The sequence below is a fragment of the Nesoenas mayeri genome (genome assembly GCF_963082525.1).
Source record: "Nesoenas mayeri genome assembly, chromosome: 3".
NCBI classification, from domain to species: domain Eukaryota; kingdom Metazoa; phylum Chordata; class Aves; order Columbiformes; family Columbidae; genus Nesoenas; species Nesoenas mayeri.
The window spans coordinates 107,035,984-107,060,498 of NC_137544.1; the positions used below are offsets into that span (position 1 = coordinate 107,035,984).

General features: G+C 40.7%; 1 protein-coding gene across 2 annotated transcripts in view; it reads right to left on the reverse strand.

The window, feature by feature from the left end:
• Nucleotides 1–9,605: 9,605 nt before the first annotated feature.
• DTD1 (D-aminoacyl-tRNA deacylase 1) overlaps nucleotides 9,606–24,515 on the reverse strand; it is a 29,741-nt gene continuing 14,831 nt past the window's right edge. The window contains exons 4-6 of one of the 2 annotated variants that reach the window (XM_080342462.1): nucleotides 23,823–23,920; nucleotides 11,968–12,144; nucleotides 9,606–10,216 (exon numbers count right to left, since the gene is read on the reverse strand). In XM_080342462.1, coding sequence (XP_080198588.1) covers nucleotides 11,989–12,144; nucleotides 23,823–23,920 — 254 coding nt within the window. In that variant the 3' untranslated portion in view covers nucleotides 9,606–10,216; nucleotides 11,968–11,988. Of the gene's footprint in view, nucleotides 10,217–11,967; nucleotides 12,145–17,331; nucleotides 17,567–23,822; nucleotides 23,921–24,515 lie in introns of those variants that run through there. The other variant, XM_080342463.1, reaches the window with a different exon arrangement.

A 24,515-nucleotide genomic window follows, 5' to 3' on the forward strand; every position in this document is an offset into this window, starting at 1 on the left:
TGGCAACTCTCAAACCAATCACAAAGATAAATGCTGTATGAAACCCTGCTACTGTAAGGATCCAAGAGACACCGATACCTTACACTCCATAACCCAAGCTGATTTGATACAGACACAGTGTAATTCCTGAGTACAAGGAGTGGCTGCAGTTTCACCAGCACCTCTGAATTTCAGGAGCAACATTTTCATCTTAATTTAAATTAATCCTCTGCCAACCCACACTCATGAAGTTAATCTCCATTTCGCCTAGATGCTGGTGACACAAGAAAACTGGACCAACTGAATTGGACAACCAGTAGAGATAGATCACTATCATATGAATAACATCATGGCCCAAGAGGTCTTTATCAGCATCTCCTGCACTTTCTGAACAGAGGAACAATAGCAGAACCTGTACAGAATGCTGGGGATGAAAGGTCAGGATATGTTCTTCCTCATCCCCCTGGCATCACCACCATCATCCACCACCAGATTTTTGGCCTCCACAGGAAGCACACATGTCCAGAGTAGGTTTGGGGCTTGATATAAAATAGACTTAACAAAAGCAGCATAGGTGGGATGACAGACAAACCTCAGAGCTCAGTTTCACCCCAGAGATGTACAATTACTGGGGACTGACTGCTGAAAATGAATGCATCACATTAAACTAGCATTCTAGCAAGACAAAAAAAAAAATGTCCATACTCTGAATTCTTGCTACATGTACATTTAGACATGAGCAGATGGTGAACCTACAGCCCCCACTTCAGAGTTCTCCAGTCCACCGGTCAATGTATTTTATACTTTATTTACAACAGCTGTTATGGGAACATCACTGCAACGCATGTAATTCATCTCCTATGGCCTTTATACTTGGCATTATTGGGCACACTGCCATTAGTCTGGAAACATTAAGTTCATACACCAGGCATCTTTTACTCCACTTGATGCCCTCCGAACAAAAACCTCATAGATACCATTCCAGTTTGCTGCTGCTTCCCTTTCCCTTTCCTCCCCATTACCCCACTGGGGAATCAAAATGATTCATAAGTGCACCAGTAAGTAGCTTTTCTGCTTTTACAGTAACTTTTATGTTATTTTTATATCCTCCTAAATATTTCCAAAACCAGCACAAAACTGTACTGGAAATTGTGCTTCTGTGGGAGCCCTGATGGGATGGGTCCATCTTTCAGCACAATACTACAACAGATGCAGTGCTATGGAGGAACAGGAGCTGATCAGCCTGATCACGGGGAAAGAGGATGCTGGTACTCAAAACCAATGTAGCAGGGACCTTCCTTATGAGGCAATAGGCATAAAACAGGAATTAAATCTATTCTGTGTTTATCTTTAAAATACAAGTATTTCAAGTAGGAAATACTTGCAAAAATCTGATGACTGCCCTCATATTAAAACATGCAAAATCTTTCTGCCTTTTCCAGTGTAGATCAGAGGATAACCAACAGTGGTGCTTGCATCAGGAGCAGCACCGCTTCTCCTGTCCCTGAAAGGTTTCTGGAGCTGAAACAAAGAAAGAAAAAGTGAAAGCACATGAATGCAGAGCACAGTTTAAATGCCAATGCAGACAACAGCAAAAAAGTTTTGAAGTTGAGTTTGTAGCCACAATTTCTGGGCTAATTTTGCAACCCTTCTGCTAAATCATGTTCAACATAATCAGTTTCAGTTTTAATCTCAGCATATTTGTTCTTGGAAAAATGCACAATGCTGGTCTTCAAGATGGTTTTCTTATCAGCAGTCAACTACAAGGTTAGTGAACTCAGCAATGGTTTATCCCAGACAGAGGGCATTAGTCTGGAGATAAATACTCTGATCAATTTTCTTTATGGATTTTTAATCAATAATGCATTGTATTTCACTATATTTATTCATAGGAACATTCTGGTTAGCTCAATATACTTTTAATGAAGGAACATAATGGAAAAAATACAATTCCTCCTACCACCTGTAATATTTCTAATCAGTTTTCACAGTAGAGCAACATGGATTTCCCCAATATAGGGATGGGGAAATGGAAATATAGTCATAAAATTTTCAGTTAGACCTGTTAAAAATCTACCTACTTTAAAATAAGAGAAATACAACAAATGTGAGTTTCTTGCCTGTCTCTTCCCCTGGAAACACAGATGCAGTTTTGCAGCAGGCAAACAAGCACTTGATGGTTGCAGTGGACAATTGAGCTTATGAAGCCCATTTGCTGTGTTCCAACAAATCCCCTAAAACTTAAACTTTTCATTGTTATTCTTTACAATAATAAATAATAAATAATAAACATCCCCATTGCTCCATCCTCCTTCCCCTTCCATGGAGTCCTCATTATGCATTAGCATATCAGAATCCATTTCAGCAGGTTTGGGTTTTGTCGTTCAGGTCACTTTTTTAGAATATTTGTCAGCTTCTTTTAAAGTTTCCACACTTACTGGGAGTTTATTTGTTGCGCCAGGCTTCACAAAGTTGTTTCTAATACTGTTCAACAGCCCTACAACACTCATTTGATTGCGCATTGTGCCCCAAAGTTGGGAGGCCATAGCAAAACATCCCAAAGAACACACCAATTAATTCTCCAGAGAGTCACTGTAAAGTTTCCATCTAACCACCCTTTTGAAGTGTTATCCTGAAATGATAACTTTTAAAATGTGAATGTATTTTAGGATTAACAACAAATCTATCTCATATACTCCTAGCGCAGATGAAACAAAACAAAACAGAAAATCACTTATTTGCAGCTGTCACAAGCCTTTTCTTTCTCTGCACATACAAACAAAAATCCATTGTACAATGAATAGTGTCTGGCTTCTGAGCAGCAAAGGCATCTCAAACAAGCTCTTGAAACATAAGGAAAGACGTATTCGTAGCCTAATTTAAACTGCAATGTATCTGCACATGCAGTGGAAAAATAAAATGTCCAGAGAATATTACTTGGAGCAATGGCAACCTCCTCCCCAACAGAGAACTTGTACCCATGTATTTGAGTACAATCTTATTCTGTTTTTATTCAAAAGGCACACTCCAATTTTTGTAGGTAGGTAATTTGTCAGTCATAAGGAGTGGCTACAGTATTTGTAAGCATTGAATTTATCTCAGGAAGAAACACCTTCTGCCTTTAAAACTGTGCTGTATATATTGGTGCTGCCGAAATCACTGTCGTCTGTTTTGATGAATGCTTTAAACCCGGAGACTAAGGCTTCCATAAAGGTAGCAGAGAAAATAGTGGTGCCAGCAGCAGGGCAGTAAAAAATATGGCAGTAGGCACTTCTAATTCAGTTACTAATCATTTCTCCTGCAGCTTCACTGCAAAGCTGAAGGTTTTGCACAATTGTAATGCAGATCATTTCATGAATACACAAAAAATTATTGTATTCTACAGTTTTCAAACACAGCAGCTATCTGGAGAAGGATACAAGTCCCACTTATAGGTAAATACACACTCTCTAAAGAAAACAACCGTCTCAATTATTGCCAACATTATCATTTACCTTTAAGGAAGGAGACTTTAAGGAAAATAGCCTTAAGCAACTGCAGTGACTTTCGGTTTCTTAGGTTTTGCTGTCACCTGGTGGCACGCAGGAAAAGAGCCTTAAAACAATAAAGACACCCGTGCTCCTGCTCTGCCAGCAACATCATCCCTTAACCTCTCCAAGCTATCTTGGCATTTCTATCACTGCAAGCCAATACACTGAAAGTTTTAGAAAAGCTGCTATGGAAGTCTTTGACAGGTTCAGCCTTGTAATAGTAACAACTACCCTACGGACTATTCACCCCCACTTACTCTGATCTTTTGCATACATTTGTGTTAGTGCAAAAGAAATAATAAAAAGGTATATATTCACTGTATAGAGTCATAAGCTTTTCAGCCACACAGTTCTTAGCAGGAAAAAAAGTTTGCCATCTTACCTCAGCAGACACTGGTTAACATTCCGCAGGCAACAAAAACACAAGAGGAAATAAATACATAAGTAAATAGGCATGGATAGCAAAGTACTCTGTCACCCAAAGAGTAAATCTCCTTTCCTTACATCACGACTGTGCTGCAATCCCCATCATCGATGTTATAATATAGTCATTATATCAACAGGAATTGGTTTTTGACAATGCAATAAATGGAGCAACTGGAAAGCTTTGTGATGTTGACTGCAAGTTTTAAGTATTTATTAAATCAGAGGAGCTCTTTGAAACAAATTAGCATGGAAAAATAAAATACTTGAATATTTTGAAAAAATATTTACTTGGTACACAAGTGCCTTCAGTAACACTACAGTGCATTTATTCAATGCATATTTTATAAGGATATTTGCAGTGTATTTTTGTGTGAACCTCAACAACAAATCCCAGACCACAAAACAGACACTTGCCATTCAGCAGTCTCATCGAGACTTTGGAAGTATAAGAGTTCGTATGCAACTCTGACATTATTTACTAAGCTTGTTTCAAACACCAACCTCGGATTTACTTTTTCATGTGTACGCTAATTTCTTCATCGCCACATTTCTTGACAGGGCCTCCTCTAGCATCTTGATTCATCCTCAAGGTTTTGCCACAAATCACAAAATCACAGAATTCTAGGGATTGAAAGGGAACCTCGAAAGATCATCCAGTCCAATCCCCCTGCTGGAGCAGGAACACCCAGATAAGGTTATACAGGAATGTGTCCAGGTGGGTTTTGAATGTCTCCAGAGAAGGAGACTCCACAACCCCCTGGGCAGCCTGTTCCAGTGCTCTGATACCCTCACTGAGAAGAAGTTTCTTCTCATATTTGAGTGGAACCTCCTGTGTTCCAGTTTGTACCCATTGTCCCTTGTCTTATCATTGGTTGTCACCAAGAAGAGCCTGGCTCCATCCTCGTCACACTCACCCTTTACATATCTGTAAACACTAATAAGGTGACCCCTCAGTTTCCTCTTCTCCAAGTTAGAGACCCAGCTCCCTCAGCCTTTCCTCATAAGGGAGATGCTCCACTCCCTTCATCATCTTTGTTGCCCTGCACTGGACTCTCTCCAGCAGTTCCCTGTCCTTCCTGAACTGAGGGGCCCAGAACTGGACACAATATTCCAGGTGTGGTCTCACCAGGGCAGAGTAGAGAGGAAGGAGAACCTCTCTGGACCTACTAACCACACCCCTTCTAATACACCCCAGGATGCTGTTGGAAACGTTTCTTGTGTAAAGGTGAATGCTGTGACAATGGCTGCAGCCACCCACCCGTGTCACTTCCAGAGCCCCGGAGCACCAGCTCACACAGTGAGCACCCCTAGCTCATAGCTCTGGTGTCTGGAACAGGGATGTGCCACAGCCCAGAAAACCTGACACACATATTTTCCTTTTTTAAAATCTCTTAGCAATGCAGCCCCAGGGCCATTCCCTGGTGCAGCCTGGCCTGTGTAAGTACTTGGTGTTAATTACCATTACCAAGCATTCCTTTAATGAGGATTAGTAGGTTAATGATAATACACATGAAGCGTATACAAATTAGAAATGAAAAGTCTTCAGAGAACTGTGAAGAGCCAGCTTGAGGGATTTCCCCGACAAAGGCATTCTGCTTTCCTGGTTCCTTCCTCTGAAAACTCAGCACCAAGACAGGGTGGGAAGCAAGGCAGGCAGCACTGAATTGCTTATAGCACCCAAGTCACCAGTGTTTTACTTACAGATCTGCTTCTCTTGAATTCCTGCTGTTTCACTGCCTTTATCTTTACTCTAAATACTGAAGCTGTCTCTGCTGTGCTGAACTTGCATCGTGTCTCTATAGAAACACTGGAAGTGATTTGATTGGCACATGATAAAACCTGGAAGATTTTGAGGAAGAGCAGGGGATCTCAGCATCAGAGGGTGCAGCAAAGCTCCTTGCAATGCGCACCACAAACACAGAGAACCAACAGGAATGTGAGATAATGGGGATGCACAGGCACAAGTAACATCTATTCACTGAGCTTGCCCCAAAATCCAGGTGTCCAGCAGCAAACCTCACTCTTGAGGAGCTGTGGTGAACACAGAAGCCTGGATGGAACAACTGCAGCACACACAGGGAGGTCCTGCCCTCACTGTCTGTCCCAGCCAGCCCAAGCAGAGATGCTCAGACCCTGCTAAGCCGTGAGCTTCCTCCAGCCCCTGGTATCCTGTATCCACCAAGGCTATGCTGCTCCGATCTCAGTCCCATTTACATCTGTGGCTTCCTCAGATATCTCATGCCAATAAATTGAATTATGTTAAGAGGGAAGTGTTGTTTGGTTTTTTTTATTGGGTTTATACCTGCCTCATCAGACATGCTGGATGTGGGAATCCAAGATCAGCCGCAGCTCAGGATTTCCATGATCCATTCTCGGGGACAGGGATATTGTCATCAACCCCTCAAGCTTCACCCTGCCTCCTCATTCCTTTAAAAGACTTCAGCTTGGAGCTATTTATGCCAGGGTGAAGAGGATAACAGGAGGCCAGTTTTCATAGGAAGGATTAAGACATGACTTATTTAGCCTATCAAATCATGGACAGTGGAGGAGACAGTGCTCTCTTCTCTTATGGCATTGGGAACAGCATTATTTGTGATAAAATTAAGGTTGGCACGGAAATGAATGGGTTCTCTGGAATATGGAAAAATGACCAGATTTAGGATTTCACACCTTATTTCAGACAACTAGTTTGCATTGTCACACAATCTGCTCTGTTTCCTGCCAGGGGTTTGCAATCTCACTTTCACTAAAAACCAGATACATGCAAAAAGTTTAGGATACTCTTTTTTAATTGTTACCAAACTGTTGTGGCCTGCAGAGTTCATAGTTACATGCAGCTGAGTTGACAGCTGATCATTTCTAACCGCACAAGTGCAAAATCAAATGCTTGGCGTGGACCAGCAGCCAGGGAAAACAGACACTTCACACTAGCTGAAAACCTGCTCCAGGAGGTCTGGCTCCCCTTTGCTAGGTACATGCTGCAAGATGAAAACACTCCATTAGCCAGAGTGAGGGTGCTGGGGGGCAAACGGGAACAGCCAGGCTGCCAGCAAAGCAGGCTTCCCTCTTTATTAGAACCCTATGGCTTTTGCACCACACCATGAAGAGGTGCTTCTGCCCTCCTTCCTCTTCTGCAAACTCCACCTCTCTCTGTTCAGTCGATAGCACTGTGACCCCTGAAAGGATTACAGATCTGCTTTAATTGCAAGCCCCTAAATGCCCGAGTGTTTGTCCTTGCACCATTACCTTGGCATGCTATTGAAGCGTGGTTTGCAATGGACCGAAACTCCCCCAGTCCTGTGGGTGAACCGTAGGAAGGTGTATTTTAACAAAGCGTAGAAAATTATTTTGAGATTGAAACCCACCATCATGTGGCCATCAGATTGGAGTAGAGAGAGGGAGCTATCGTCAACATATCAAACAAGGACTCCCCAGGAACCAGCATCTCGGTAAATCAGACCATTTCTAATTCATTGTCTGCACTAGCTTCTACAATTGAAAACTGTGAGCTTATCCACTGAGCATTTACATCAATAGTCGTAAGTTATTTTGCCTTTAATTCATTTGTATTTATACACCAAATTAAAATAATTCTATCATTTTTCCAAATAGCTTTGTAGGACCATAACTTATTCCAACTGTTCCATTCTTGAAATCATACCCTTCAAAGCAATGTAGCCCCTAGATTCAGTATCTGAATGAGATGTTTGCAAAATACCTACAAGAGTTTTTTACTGTTATAATTATTGTCTTTTCTCATTATAGCAGTCAATGAAAATTAGCAGCAAATTTTCAAAGGAGTCCTAGCATAATTTCTCCTTATCAGGGAGGTTTCCTTGGAGAGTCTTCTGTTGGGAAAAGAAAGTTGGAAGGAAAATAGACCTGCAGGGGAGTGTCTGAGTGTCTGAGTGAGAGTTTCGATACAGAATGACTTGCAGACACTCCCTTGTTAGTTAGCACTTCAAACAGTAGTTACAGAAAGTATCTGTACTCAGATTTAGATTGTCTCCCAGACACCTGCTGGGATTTTCAAATGGGAAAACCCAACGTGACTTTCTTGCAGATCTCGTTCACATACAAATACTACTCGCAATTTGCAGAAATCCTACTAAGAATATTTTCTGTAATTTTATGTGCTTGTTTATTTTAAAGGCAGAATCACTTGTTGACCACAACATAGGTCTATAGAGACTGTAAAAAATATATTGAATTGTGAACAACTGAAGCCACAACAAAATGAAAGACTAATGAAGTTTCTTTGCTTAAGTACTGTCATACTGACCCTTGCTTGTCATCTTTATTATTTTAATGGCACTCACAGATTTCCCAGGCATTTCTCCAAAGACGACGCTTTTTGCCCAAGTTCACAAGACAGCACAAAGCAAAGAGACAACAGCACAGGAGGAAGCAGAAAGGCATCTGAAAGATTCAGTCAGCACCCTTGAAGCATCACCACAAAGATTAACGGCCCCTGGACATTTGATGTTGGAGCACTTCCCAAAATGTCCACCCTATGAGTTCTGGCTGCAGGTCTTTAACCTGAGGGCAAGCAACGTGCAGCTGAACACCAGACGTTGCAGGGTCTTTGAATCAGGAGCTGCTTTGTCATAGCTACAAACACTGTCCATGGCCCTGTTGCATGATCATCTTCTGACTCCAGCCCATAAACCACAAAGAAGCAAACACGAGCAAACTGGCCCAAAGTCTCAAAGAGAAAAGACCCAAAGAAGGATATGGGACAGTGGGAGAAAGCGAAGGAAGCAGGACAAAGGGAGGGAAGAGGAAAAACTAGTGCTGGGCTGCAGGACTGAGACGGAGGAATTGAAAGAGCCAGGGAGCAGGACAGACAGAGAGAGAAAAGGAAAGAAGAGAGGAAAGAAGAGACATCCAGCCAGATGGGGGGTTAGTGAGAGAGGATGGGACAGGGAACGGGATGAGAAGAAAATGGCAAGGCAAGGCAAGGCAAGGCTGCAGGACGTTTTTTTTATTTCTATTTTCTACCATATTCATCTTTAGATGAGGAGGAAAGCCATCAGACCTTTTAGATTAGACCCAAACAAAAACCCCAGCTACTTGAGACACTTAGACTAAGCCTAAAATGCAAACATCTCTCCATAAGGATGGTTTTCATACTGAAATTTTACAATCTGCTGGCAATACAAAAAAAAAAAAAAAGCAGATTTAGTTAGGCTCCGTCATCATACTTCTTCTCTTCAACCTTTATTATTCTTTGTAGTTTAGCGCCTACTAACTTACCCTTCAGGGTGAGGAGAGGCTATAGGACTCTCTTCGTGACTCTACCTTCTTAAGAACAAGTTGCAAAGCAAAGGACAACTTTACAAAGATGCTGGAGAAAGCTATATGAGATAGGTCTAAGGGCTTCTTCAACAGCCATGTCAACACCTAAGCGGTAGAGACTCTACCCTCTTCCTAACCAAGTTTGCCTTTTGCAGCATCTCCATGGCCACCGTGGAGTCACTAAAGGACTTAGATGTGCTGGAAAGAGCAAAGATTTCAGGACATCGACCTGACTTCCAAACTTCTAAAGGAGAGGTAGCATTAGTAGGTGCTTCTTGGGTTGTTGCTTTTCCTCTGTGTCACTCACGTTGTTACACACATGGCCATATACAAGTGAATGCAATACACAAACACCACCAGGCACTCAGCTAGCATAATTTGTTTAATAAAGTCTTTTCTGTTTTTAAAAAAGTTTACAAGACAGATATGTTCCACATGATAAACGACTAGCGGCTGATTTTTCCTTTTAATAACAATCCATGCAGAAAGACTGGACTGCCTAACTTGGTGCTACAGAGCATCTAAACAATATACCAAAATATACACAGACCTACACGCTGCCATGGAAACAGGTAGCACATGACACCATAGAGTGAGAATCAAAATACAAGCCTGTTTGGATCATTTTCAGAATTCAAGTGTAAGTTTAAGGAAAACCCCTGATTTATTTTTGAAATGGAGCTTATGTACTGATGGTGAATGTTCTGCTACAATCTGCCTATAGTCACCTTTTATTCAGCAGTCAAGTGAAAACACATACACAAAAATGGTACAAGTCCTTTTTACTACTGATACTACACATTAACAACTGAATCTGATAGCATTGCTTTGGTTGTTTCAATACAGAATGATGTAAGTTTCTAATGCCTTAGTTCTGTTTTTCCATCTTCCACTCTTTTCCAAAGTCACTGAAGAATGGTGCTGAGGTGAATGTCTGTTGGGTCTCTCTGTTCAAGAATCCAGTGTAGCTTTTGTATGAGAAACTGTGGAAGGCAAGCAAACAGACACATTACTATGAGTAGTCTAAAAATAGAGTATGGTTATTTCAAATTTCATAGAGAAAAGTATCTTCACTTGTCACAGCATGAAAATTAATGCTAGGTTATCAGTATATCAATTTTAGAAATGTTCAGCTTCCTAGAATTTCAAATGCTATTGGAAATGTCAGACTGATCCAAGTGCTCTAGAAGGCCTGCAAACTCCTGCTCTCTAAAATGTTCTTATTTCAACACACAACGCAGAAACAGTGGGAGAAGCCTTGTATTCCTGTAGCATAGAAGCAAGGCCAACAGTTGCTGAGAAGCAGTACACCTTTGTGTTATTTTCTAAAATACGTTTTCCTTCAAATGCCCCTGCTCATCTCCAGGATTAAAACAGGCAGGTGCACCATGCATAAAGCTGAAGGGAGCAGAACTCATGTGATTCCAGCTGTTGTACAATATGACAATCCACCTTTGCCTGCAACCCAATTAACGAATGGAACCATTTCACACCAGTCTTGAAGCTTGTCTCCATACAGCCAGTTAAAAAAAAGCCTGTGGACTTGAAATTTTCTTTGATCCCTTTTCCAGGTCAATCCAAAATCAATTAGCCTATTTCCAGAAATCTATTCAATGCCTTATGCAAATTAATTTGTATTAGTGCCAGACAGATAATACAAACTTCTATAAAACAGAAATCATCCCCAATGTCTGATCACCAGGCTAATTCATGGACTTTTTTTTTAAAGCAACTTTCTGAGCAATGTGTGATATTGAATTGTATAAATAACAAGCCAGACTGAACTCTAGGGATGGGAAAACAAGAGAAAGGTTAGACTTTAATTTTACAAAGCCGTTAATAATTAAACTCCATCGCCAGATCAGAGCTTCACTGTGCAGATGAGGGAGAACTTAGACATGTTTGAAAGTTCAAATCAGCAATGTAGCTTTCTTGGGGGGTGAGGGAGAGGAAGGCAGTGAAAGCTATGGAAGAGTATGATAAATACATATTTACACTTGTAGATAATGCATGACAGAAGATTCAGATCTACACTGAGTTTAACTGATTCATTCATGTCCAAGCGTGTCCTAAAGGGAGAGGAAATCACAGTTCTCACATTGAATTCAAGCAGCAAGTGTGTTTCTCAAGGTCTGACCTAATGTCCTCATTAGACAGTGAAGGTGTATGAAAAGCCTGCTACCAAGTCCTGGGAAAGATCAGACTGAAGAGGGAGAAGGAGGAATGATGACAGGAAGCTGCAGTTCTGGCCTGTCTCCAACTTCTGAAATGTTTTCCACTTTGATTGCTGGGGACTATGTGTTATTTGGGTATTACAAATGGTGGCGGCTGTTCCAGGGTTACTTGCCTGCTAGGTAAAGACAGAGAGAGAAACACAACCATGTATCCCCTCTCTGAAGAATACAAAGCAGGATTATGAGTTAAGTGACTGCTGTGTTGTAAGATCAAAATTTTATATTTCCTGAGTCAACCTGGAAACAGACGTGCTGGGCCAGACTCACAGACACACACCTCCAATGGAGCACACAGCTGGGAAGAGGTTTTCATCCACTTCTACATTCTGGTGTGCCAACTGCAGACATAAGCGGAGGTTACCCACCAGCAAGATTATCAAAATTTCACCTTTCAGCACTTCTAATGCAACTCTCTGCATGTGCTCCTTCAGTAAAGCACCCAGGGTTAGAGGCTGCAAAGCAGGAGGACACAGCTTTACAGAGGAGTGGAAAAGCCAAACCTGAGGCCTGTTTTGGGTGAGCTAAGGCTCTCTTTCCGAAGACACATCTCCTTCTGCTCCACTGCTTGCGCTGGGGTCATCCTTGTTACGAGGGGCATTTCTTTCTCTACTTGACTCAGAGGGCACCTTGGTTCTAGTCTTCTCTTTTCTTTGTTGCTGTTTTTCAAGTTTTGTCAGCTATTCACAAAGCAGAATGAGAAAACACCGCATGGAATAAAATAATTTCAGAAGACTGTCTAAAAATTTTAAATGTGAGCATTTGTATAAAACTTGCAGCTCAGATTCACACCACCAATAGAGATATCAATATATCAATAAAACAGAAAAAAAAAAAAAAGTCCAAGTCTTGGATTTTCAGAAACTTAGAGAAGACAACGAACTATCATCATAGGCTAATGTGATCACCCCCAAATATAAAAGAGAAGTGTACATATTCGAAGGACCATTCTCTGCTTTCCAGAGTTCCTTCTTCACCCAATACAACCTGAAAAACTGGAAAATAATAAAACACAAAGACCAAAAGGGAGAGCTGGATTCCACATCTTCTGGTTTGGGTCTTAAATGGCAGTTTTGTGGTTTCAAAGTTGCTGACAACAGATGTATCGCATGTTCCTCCATCCAGCACACAAGAATAATTTTATTTTATTCTTTATCCAGAAAAAGCCATATATGAGCTTTAGCATCATCTAGGATACAGAATAACCATTTTAAATCAGCTTGGACAAAACCCCCTGCCTTGCCACCTCTCAGCAGAAATGCTTTCAATCCTAGTAAGAGTCAAACTAAGTTGCACATAGCTGTCACTTGTATGTCTCCTTCCCATTTGCCAGAGATGCAGGCTGCAGTAAGTTCTGGAGAGACTACATATTGATAGCTATTTAAATCACTAACTTTGTGCAGTTTATCTGTTTGGATAATTTCTGTCATCTACTGTTTTTCTCTACTGCTTCCACAATTTCCCCAAGATAAAGCATACTAGTCATAAATTATAATTTCATGGCCAGAAGGTCTCTTCTGAGGTGAAATGTTCATAGAATAAAATAAACTAGATTATGTGTGTTGATTATGAATTAGACAGGCTCACAGAAGATGCATACAAAGATGTAAATCTGTGCTTCAAATCAGTAAGAGCTAAGAGTGCAGACTGCAGAGCCTTGGAAGGATGCACAGCATCTCCTTATACCTTATCTCACATATACACCCTCCTTGAACACCTGCACACATGGACTTCTACCCTAACACAGAATATTCTTAGCTGGCTATTTCAAAACTAAAAATAGTTTATGTTTACTAAGTGGAATGACAGAATATGATGTATCTGTTTGTCTAGCATAATCCAGTCTGCAAATCATGTGCATAGATGTAACAAACACATTGGATGTGATACAGGCAATATTTTAACGCCCATGTCTGACGATATGCGCACTACTCTTCTGCCAACAAGCCTTGATATACAGCACATGAATGTTAAAGGTAATCAAAAAAGCAAATGCATCTGCAGGAAGGGAAACAGAAGTTTGTGAGCCCCTAGTATTAAAGGTATTAAAACTTAATTAATGGTACTCCCAAAGTCTCTATGCAGTTGGGTTTTATTTTTGAAAATGGTATTGGGGCCATCCAGCTGTTGAAATCAGAACAGGGGTTTCAATGATCTTCATGGTACAAAAATGCATCAGAAGAGGCAAGGCACGCTGCACTAGCTGCAGAGACTCGAAAGCACAGTTCCAAGGTTTCAAAATATGGATTTGTACACCTCTAAATAACTATGTGAGCAGGAAGTGCATATGCAACATTCCTCACGGGCCCTCAGCCCAGCAGCCGGCAATTGCAAATTATCCCCCAACACCAAGCCAAACCATGGCCAAACCTGCTGCAACAAACCTATAACCAGCTTTTGCAGCACCGAGGCTCCTAGCAGTGACTCTTTTTCAACAATAATGATGCTGGAAAAAATCCTGTTATATTATAGTTCTGAGACTGCTAACTCCATGAAACTTCATTGTTTCTGTAAATAATGTGATTACTGAATGACATGATATCCCTTTCTCTCTAACTAGTGCTTCTTCTTACAGAAGAAAAAGCCTAAGACACATGACAACAACGGTTTAAATTGAGTTACCTTTATCTTTGAGAAGGCTGTGAGCTAACCAAATAAAGCTAACCCTGGATTTTCAAAACATGAAAAACAGTAGTGTATTCACACTGTGAACCTTGTGTTATTCAATAAAGAATCCACGTCCATGATGTATATTTGTTATATATAATTTACATATAGATATAGAAATGGCTCAATGTATGACAGCACATCATACTACCAGGTCAAACATGCCTATACTCATCATTTTCCAACATGGTCTTGGGGGCAAATAGCATTCTCACTAAGCCTTCTGAAGTATATACAGTTATAGTATATACAGTTTCATACAAATAAATATATATGTGTACATATAGTCTGATGTACAAGGAGACCACACAGGAGTAGCATTTATAGCCTAGAGTAAACAGCATGCAACAGATGGTCTCCAAAATTATGACATGTATATTTATCACAAATGACTTCATGTTACCTAATTCTGCAGCTAATTAGTTTGAGAACAATGTAGTGCAGAGGGCAAACAAAACAGCACATAGACAGACCTAAATCCAGATCTTCACATCCACCAGATAAATCTCCATCTTCACATCCACCTCTGTAAAAGGCCCAAAGTGCTACTCATGACTACTCAACAACATCTCTTCCTCACAGGCCAACATCCCTAACAACAGGAGCAGGAATACCCTTTGAATATTTAGAACAACTCCCAGGTTAGCATCATCTGACAGCAGTATTCACCCAGCTCAAAGAAAAATTACACGAATTCATTTAGATGAGATGAAAGGGTAATTTGATAAACTTTGTTAATCCATGCCTCATAGGAACAGGATTTACTTTTTTAAAAATTATAACTAATTAAAGGTAAAGTTAATTTATTAACTGTTTCATCAATCTAAAACTCAAATAATACTGAAATAGATAAGGATTTGTGGTTACCTATGGACATGAACACACACACGTGCTCTCCAATCTGTGCATACACCGCGATCATGCTATGAACCAAAGTTAAGGCACAAAGATTAAAATACATTTCTTTGTAAACAAAATATACAGTTTCATTGTTATTATGCAGGCAACAAAATAATTAGTCATCTCTTATTTTTTTCATTTCTGTGCTTATAAGGTGCTCAAGTAATTCAAAAGGATGCGTTACAGGAGTATATTCCACCACAAAAGACCTGCCAATGAGTTGAAAAAAGTTAAAACAGTAAACTTTTTGGTATTACAGTGAATAAAACTTCAGACACACAAGTCTGGTTCAATGAAGTGTATTTTTAATGTTTCCCATTTAAGCACAGAGTGTGTTCCTTATTCATCGTCTCATCTGCAGAAATATTGTGAGCTGTTTGTGTCTACTGCTGTGGAAAAGGTGCACCAGTACATAAAGTGTCTAGCTCAGCTTCACATCTATGAACCGAAATTCATTATTTTCTGAGACATCTTGGGAGGCTCCTAAGGATTCCAAGTGTGGGCATCTTAGAGCAGGAGAAGCACTGTTTCACGGCAAAAGTACTGTGTCTGCCTAAGATGTAGTGCTGGGCTGGTGAGCAACACGTAACAGTTACATCTACACAAGCGCTGAAATGTTCACATTTCTAACACAAGACTGACATCTTGCATGTATAACTATGACATGCTGTATATAGGCAAAAATTTGTGCACAGGATTAGAATCAGTGCCCCTCACTCCATTAAGACAGTCTTAAGTATAGACATAACAGCAGTAATCAAGCCTGAGAACTCACGTGGAAAACAATTTCAGATGTAAACATGTATATGGCAATACTTTTATCTCAAGCCACAGTACCCTGGAATCACTTTGGGTTATGACTTTGGCCATAACCAAAGCCCATAAACCAATCTGCTGTTCAGAAGTTCTTTATGGTCCCCTGTCAGCAGCCAAAACCTGTGCTTTAGGGATCAGTACCTGGTCTGACCCAGCTGCTGAATATCTGAAGCCTGAAAGTAGTCAGAGAAGTCTTGAAACATCTCAGGTGTTTAAGATCATCTCCCTTGTGACCACGCACCGAAATGCAAGCATCCTCAGTCCACAGAAGACAGCTTTTCTTTTCTCCCATTGTAACACAGATACTTTACATTGCTGAAACACTATAGATGAACCAATAATCTCTAGCTACATGGACATTGTTTCATTCCCAACATCTAGAGTATTAGTTTTGAAAAATGTCAAAATTTACATGAGTTGACAGGATCTTTGAAAAATTCTATCCTGATGCAATTTAACAGTACACTAGAAATGAAATTCAAAAAATTGAATCATTACAGTGGAAAGCTAGACTTCACTGTGAAAGAAGGTTCCACCAAGGCAGAAACGTCTGCTGTTATGTCAGCTGTGATACTACGTCACATAAACTTTGCAATCAATTTGCTGTAGCAAAAATATGCAAACAAACCGGCACACCAAGTGCCCAACTTGAAAATGCTAACAATTGTCTAAGTTGGTTGTTTTGCTGAATTTCTTTTCCCACATTCAGAAATGCCTCAGTGTCAGCCTTCCTTGAAGGTCTATTTTGTTGAATACAGAAATATATTCTTCATTTTCTTTTCTCTATGATCACTGTGTACACAGAGGTTGCTCGCTGCTCTGGAGACAGCTTTTCCTTCTGCATAGCCATGAATAACACCAGGAAGAAGTGAATGACATCAACAAGAGAATTACTTTGTTAGCAGTCTGCCAATAATCAGCAGCAGTGTTAATGTTTCTGGAACCTCAAACTACAATAAGATCTGCAGATGTATGCTTCAAATTTCAGTAGTGGTGTGCCAAGCTGCTACAATTGCAAATCTAAAAAAAAAAAAAAAACACACCAAAAAAACCACAACAACGTTAAGGGCAGGTTACACTTCAGGAAGAGACTGATCCTTCAAACTGCCATAGGGCATTACAAAACTAGCAGTTTAATCCTGATGCCACTAAGCAAATGATAGCACTGAGATAAAATTATTATCAGAGCTTTACTGCAAAAATAAACCAATGGAAAGGTTGTGACAGAAGGGCAGTCCACACAATCTGTTAAGGAGATAGCAGATCATCTGACTTTTTCCTTTTACTTTCCACACATGTATACCTTCAACTTACAATCAAAGTTTTAATAGCAGCTTTTTTTCTCTTTGAGGACATAACCTTTTTGGCCAATGAGCAGCTCATGCAAGGAACTGCATCCTTCCTTTTGCTCCTAGAAGAAACATGAGCAGCACACAATGAAGTTACACTATATGGGCCCAAAGCCTGAGGCAAGAAAAGTGCTACCAGCCCTTCATCAGTTCACCTGGTCTAACTCACTGTCCAGGGGCTTGGAAAAATTCCCCAGCCAAGCAGTTTATCAGCTGTATGGCTTCTCCACTCCTCCTCCTCAACCACTCTTCATCATCAGTGACACCAGTTGAGCTCCATTTGGTTCATTTTTCTCACCAAAACGTTCAGTATAAGAAAATGAACTCATAGGTTTTGGATTTCTTTCTTCAAAGCTCAAACACAGTGCAACTGGAAGAGGAGAAACATGAAAGCTGGCAAAACGGCTTCTAAAAAGAACATCAGCTGACAGTGCAAAGGAGAGGACCGTAGTTTATTTCTCATAACACTGCACATGTCACATGGGAAGAAAAACTAGGCAACAAAAAAAAAAATTTCAAAGACAATGGGAAAAATCCATTCACTGCAGATGGGGGCCCTCACTGTACAGTGATTTTCTCTAGCTGAATATCATAAGATACTTGACACCAGCTGTGTCAGGACTGTGCTACTGATCACACAATTCCAAGAAAATACAAGCTGAAGCAACGCCATACTTGTGGAACTGTAAATGCCTTCAGCTACATTCTATTAAAATGTTCTAACTGAAAAGTGATAGAAAAGTTAAAATACTAGATTTGGGGTTTCTTCACATTCAGCAGATAAATCACTTTTGGCTACACAGGTATGGGAAGTTTCTTAAGGCAAAAATAATATAATATTTACCTGGAATTCACTTAAAAGACTTTCTCTAATCAAGACCTTCTGCCATTTAAAAATACAAGTTACTTAAATGTCAGTCTTGAGAAGTTCCCCTCTCATTCAAAACACTGACATTTCCAAGTCCTCATACTGACCAAGCATGTGTGTGATGCTTTACAGTACTGGTACAGGCAGGTTCAGTAACAAAGATCTGTTTCAATTCTTTCATCCTTCTCCTTCTTATCTCTCCCACTACTGTGTTCAGTTCCAAAATACGGTTTAAAATACAATTCAGTTTACTTCCTTCCAGACAGTATTGGAACAAACAGGCCCACAGAGATCTATTCAGTGTCTAATTAGAATATATACATTAAACACTGAAACTGCTAAGCTACTTTCCCTAGCAGAAGAAATAAAAAAGCACTGAATATTTCCAATCTGAAGTCCATAATTATCGATAATGCCTTTAAAGTTCAAGGGGCTTTTTTTTTTGGATTGTCACCATACCATCTCCCTGGGCACCCTCTAAAACCTCTTTCTGCTGCACTTCTGTCTGTCTGCTTCTACTATTAATAGCCAAAAATTCCTATGAAAAAATACCAAGTACACCTGTCAAACCTTCCACAAAACAGGATACAAAGCATTCTGGGCATCGCTAACATCTCAGCAATGATTACAACAAACTTCACCAAGACAGGACAGAAATTTGCTATACTAAGTGCTGACCTCTGTAATTATCTAAGCGGATGCATGTAAGTTCAAAATTGTTTCACCAGTTAAAGTCTGGAAACCACAACCCTTTTGATTTGTACCTGAACATCAGAAAAAATACTTTTATTTTCTGCATCATAGCCAAGAGTGAAGAGAAATACTTGATTTAGCCTCACTCTCAAAGACTATGTAGGAAATGTAGTCACTATTATTGAACTCAGAACACAATCACCACACGTGTATATTGACCTTCTTGCATTTTATATGCTTTTGTTTTCACATTTCTTATCCAGCTTCTAATTCCTGGCTTCATTGTGCCTTTCAAGCAAAATTTATTGTACATCAGACTTACCAAAAAGGCACCTTAAGAGCTAAATTAAATGCTGCTATTTTTTATTTTCCTATTATTCCATTCACATGTCCAAAATTGCAAAAAAAATCACAAATCTTCAGAAAAGGCCCAGCAATCACTGACTACTGCTGGTGTAAGAATCTTCTAATCTATTTCACACTTTCAAATCATTTGCTTACTATTAAGTTGGACCACAACAGAACTGAACAGTTCACAACAAACTAAACTGTAGTAGCTTTCCCTGCTCACTAGGGTTTCACAAACAGCTGGGATATTCTCTTTTATGCATATACATATATATATACACACACATTTTTAATATAAACAAATATATATTTCTTGCATGAAATTAATTTTTAATTAGCTATGTAAGTGATTTATTTATACCTCTCTAGCAGAAGGTATATATAAAAATACATTTGGATTAACTAATCCAAATGTATTTTTACTAATGACAGGGCTAAGGAATTCTAAAGATCAGATTACCAATTACAAGCGCAGACAATCGCTCAAAAAAATAAAGGTATTTCATTGTCGTATCCAATGCTAGAAAAAAAGCTATTTGTCGCAATTATTTGTCTAATGTCTTTCTGTTAACATCACATTAAACACTGCAGGATGGTTTCTTTATCTCTTCTTGCTAATGCAGAAAGCAAAAAGATAAAAAACACATCATCTCTGAGCCTTTGTTCCCATGCTACAAGTAAAATCAACAGACTGTATGACAGCAAAAAAAATGAAACAGGCAGGGAAGAGGAAAAGGAATGGCAAATTTAAATTGGTTCTTCCTCATCACGTCTTGTATGATGGGTGAGAGATGATGGCACACATGTCAAACAATAGCAGGATGCTTAAGGATGCTTAAGAGTGTCAGAAACAGCAGTTCCTCTGACTGTGTGTGTTAAGGTCCCAATATGAGCTAGAAAAGATATCCAGTAATAGTTAAAGGAGCTGCCAGTTTTCAAGTAAATGGGGTTCTTTGAAATGTGGCAAAGATTAAATTCTTTGTGTATCCAAAGCACAGGCGTCTGGTTATCAGCGTCTATGCCACTGTAAGAGCTCATCCATTTCTGTGACAAACAAGTATCCCCCGCATCAGGACTTGCAATGAGCTGGAACTCAGGGGGTGGCTCATTAAATGCATGCAGGCAACATATCACAGAGGGCAGGCAAGTAAACGTACTCTTATTCTCATATCCAGACTGTTCGGTACCTGCCCAGATAGCCCATACAAGGACTCTGTCCTCCTTTTCATGGCGTCCAGCCACAGACTCAGTAACAAGATGTATCCTCACCTTGGTGCATCCTCACCTTAATACAAATTACAGTGTTCTACAGACATCCTTCACAAGAAGCCCCATCTTTGCTGATGAAATGAGGTTTAAGAAGGAACAGAAGGCAATCATGTGAGACTGAAGCAGAATCAGACATTCACATTAAACAAAGATTACGTGCTAGAGAAAGTTTGAAAACAAGCATCCTTCCCAGTCTTCAGCCCATGTTGTGGCCAGCAGGAAGATGTTGTCAGACGAGAAAAGCAGGCAGCCTTGAACTCTGAGGACAAAATACTTAAACAAGCAACAAGGTGGAGCCCTGGTGGTTCCACTTGGGTTATTTTACACCCACACACGGGACAGCAGGGGTAAAAAGCTCTTTCAGTGGCTTTCCATTTCAGTCAGAAACTGCACCGTGCCATCCTCCAGTGATCTGCCTACCCTTACTCCAGTGCCTCCCACTGACTGCTTGAGCAAAAAAGACTGGTCACCAGAGACCAGACACCGTGGGGCTCCATCTCATAGTCACAGGCAGCAAGACATAATGCTGCTATCCATCTAGCCACTAATGCCCTCAACTGCAGTCTACAATACATGCTGCTATACAAAGGAGATGGCCTCCTGCATCTGAGACAGAGATGGAGAATTTGTGCATGGAGGTGGCATGGTGGCATGGAGGGAACACGTCCTTTCCTATTCCACAAAGAGCTGGAGTGGTAAAAGCAGTGGGCTGATCTATATCATAAACATGGTACCTGAAAATAGTGGGCTACAACTCTCTTGAAGATTGATGAACAGTTGAAAGAGGACATAAAAGCACTCTGTTCTATTTCCTAGGCAAATCGGGCAGCAGCTCTGTTATTCCAAGTGTGAATGTGAGTGCTTACATCTACAAGCAGTTCTCACTCCAAAGACAGAATTGCTGCTGATAATCATTCCTGTTTGGGGCTTAGAACTCTTTGTGCTAAAGCTGTGCAGGTACAAAAAGAAAGACCAGGAGCAGATGTAGTTCTTTCAGGGGCTAAAACATCACAAAAGTATTCAGAACAAAATTTGGAGGTAAAACAAAACCGACTCCAAACCAAGACCTTAGATATCTAAGGCAACATGAGATGCTTCCTTTGGCTTCCTCATGTTCTCTTCCCATTAGGCTCCAAACACTTTTATTATGGTATTTTGAGATATGCAGAATTCCCACCAAATACAGCCACCAGATGCACTGCAGTCATCACAGAACCTGTAAGCGGGCCAGCCACGTATGAAAAACCCAAATGTCTGACTTTTAATTCAGAAAAGTGATGGTCAGATGGTGACTCAAGGACAGACCCCATCAGCAAAGTGATTCTATCTTGCTGGTCAACTGGTCAGGTAATTTGGTAGGATCACAATACATGGGAGAAACTCCAGCTAGAAAAACTGAACAGACTAGACTAGAACCATTCAGTTGGAAGGGACCTACAATGATCATCTAGTCCACCTGCCTGACTAATTCAGGGCTGACAAAAAGTTAAAGCACTTTGTTAGGGACATTGTCCAAATGCCTCCTAAATACTGACAGGCTCGGGGCACCAACCAAGCCTGTTCCAGTATTTGACCACCCTCTTGGTAAAGAAACGCTTCCTAATGTGCAGTCTAAACCTCCCCTGGCGCAGCTTTGAAACATTCCCATGCATCCTATCACTGGATATCAAGGGGTTCTGCACCTCCCCCTCCACATCCTCTCCCTTAGGAAGCTATACAGAGCAATGAGGTCACTCCTTGGCCTCCTTTTCCCCAAACTAGACAAGCCCAAAGTCCTCAAACCACTCCTCACAGGACATTCTTTCCAGCTTTGCTGCCCTCCTCCGGATGTATTCAAGGACCTCCACATCCTTTTTAAATTGTGGGGCCCAGAACTGCACACAGTACTCAAGGTGAGGCCACACCAATGCTGAGTACAGTGGGACAGTCACCTGTTTTTACCAGCTGTTCATGCTGTTTGATGCACACCTGGGTGTGATTTGCCCTCCTGGCTGCCAGGGCACACAGTACTGACTTGTACTGAGCTGCTGCGGACTGACACGCCCAGATCCCTTTCTGCTGGGCTGCTCTCCAGCCACTCCTCTTCCAATTTATACCTGTCCCCACTGTTAGTTCAGGTGCAAAATCCGGCACTTGTTCTTGTTAAAATTTATGCCATTGATGATTGCTCAGTGCTCCAATCTATCCAGATCCTTCTGCAAGGCAGCTTGTCCCTCAAGAGAATCAACAACACCTCCCAGTTCAGTATCATCAGCAAACTTACTAATGGTGCATTCACCTCCTGCATCCAGATCACAGACAAATGTATTAAACAAAACTGGCCCTAGAACTGAGCCCTGAGGAACATCAGTGGTGACCAGTCACCAGCCAGATGTAGCCTCATTCACCACAACCCTTTGAGCTCTGCCCTACAGCCAGTTCTTCACCCAGCACACTGCGTACCTACTCATCTCACAGCTGGACAACTTGTACAGAAGGATGCTGTGAAGGATAATATCAAAAGCCTTACTAAAATCCAGAAAAACTACATCTACCACATCCCCTTCATTATCTACGCAGGTGACCTTATTGTAGAAGGATATCAGATCAGTTAGACAGGACTTTCCCTTTGTGAACCCATGTTGACTGTGCTTAATGACTGTGTTGTCCTTTAAGTGCCTTTCAGTAGCACACAATATAATCTTCTCCATAATTTTTCCAGGTACTGAGGTTAGATTAACAGGTTTGTAGTTTCCTGGTTCTTCCCTTATGCCCTTCTTATAATCCAGAATAATAATTTTAACAAGGTTAAGTGAAGTGTTATACAAATAGTGTTGGTGTGGCCTTGCTGAAGCACAGTTGGTAATAACAATCCCCCCCCTTCTCTTTCAGGCTGTAAAAGTTGGTCACTGTTGTGTTTAGAGAATGAGAAAACCTTATCACCGCATTTAGCTTTCAGCATAGCCTGTGATGTTCCTGAGCAGAGCTAACTCTCCTCTCCGCTCCAGACTTAAATTCAGGGCTTAAATTTGCTGTTCTCTTGTTTCTGAGAAAGACACAGCTCTCCAGCTAATCCTTCTATTGAGCTACCCTCATGAAAAAGCCCCTAAATGTCACGAAACTTCACTAAAACAAGGGGGAAGGAGGGCAGGGCAGATCCAGACACATTAAAAATATAGTTAATGAGTCACGATCAAACAGCAACTTTAATTATGAGGAAGAATGCACTGTAAAAAGTTGGTTTGCATTACACACACATGACCTTTACCAGGACAGCAGGCAGCTATCAACAGGCCAGGGAACTGAAGAGAACAATGCAATTATTTAATTTCTCCGAGGCTGCATAGGAAGCGCAAGGACCTCATGCCTACAGAAAACTAGATTGCTTCATAACAGGAATGATACAAATTCGCAAGGGGGCACAGCTTATAGATTCACCCTTCCTAGACAGGCACTCTGGCTCACTTACCTGTTTAGGGTCAACTGCGGCAGCCGGGGACTCCAGTTCTATTGTTACAGGACCATCATTCTGGATGTGTACCTGCATGTAGGCACCAAACTTGCCATCTGAAGAGGGAAGAGACAAGAAGTTCTAAGGGCTCTTGAAAGAATAACAGATACTGCAATCTTTCCCAAAAGTGCTACTAAAAAGGGAAAAATAAATGCACAGAAGGACAGCCAACTAACAAATTGCAGAAAACTACTTAGGAAAAAACAGTCTATATGCACTCAGCTTTGTGGTCTGACATTCAGAGACAATAAATATGCAGCAAGTACAGTGATGTCCACAAAACAAGTCTACAGATAATTAAGGTGCTCATAGTTTAGGATGGGCAGGATAGTTCTCACAGGCAAGCAGATGAAATTTTAAAGGATGTAACAACTAAGTCTAGGGACCCGGTCCAGCTAACTAGTCGATCTTTTCAATAAATCTTATATTTGGGCAAAAGATAAAAAGATTCCAAGTCTATTCTGAAGCAGTTGATACTGAATAGTCTAGAGCAGGGGATACAGGTGTACAATCCGCTACAGTAACTTCTACATTCCTGTAGAATGGCAACCCAGGCCATTCTTCGGCAGAGTTTGGCAAAAAAGACAGTGTCTGCTCCCTCAACCCTGCCTACTTCATGGGAATGCACTTCTGAAACCAGAAATGTCTACC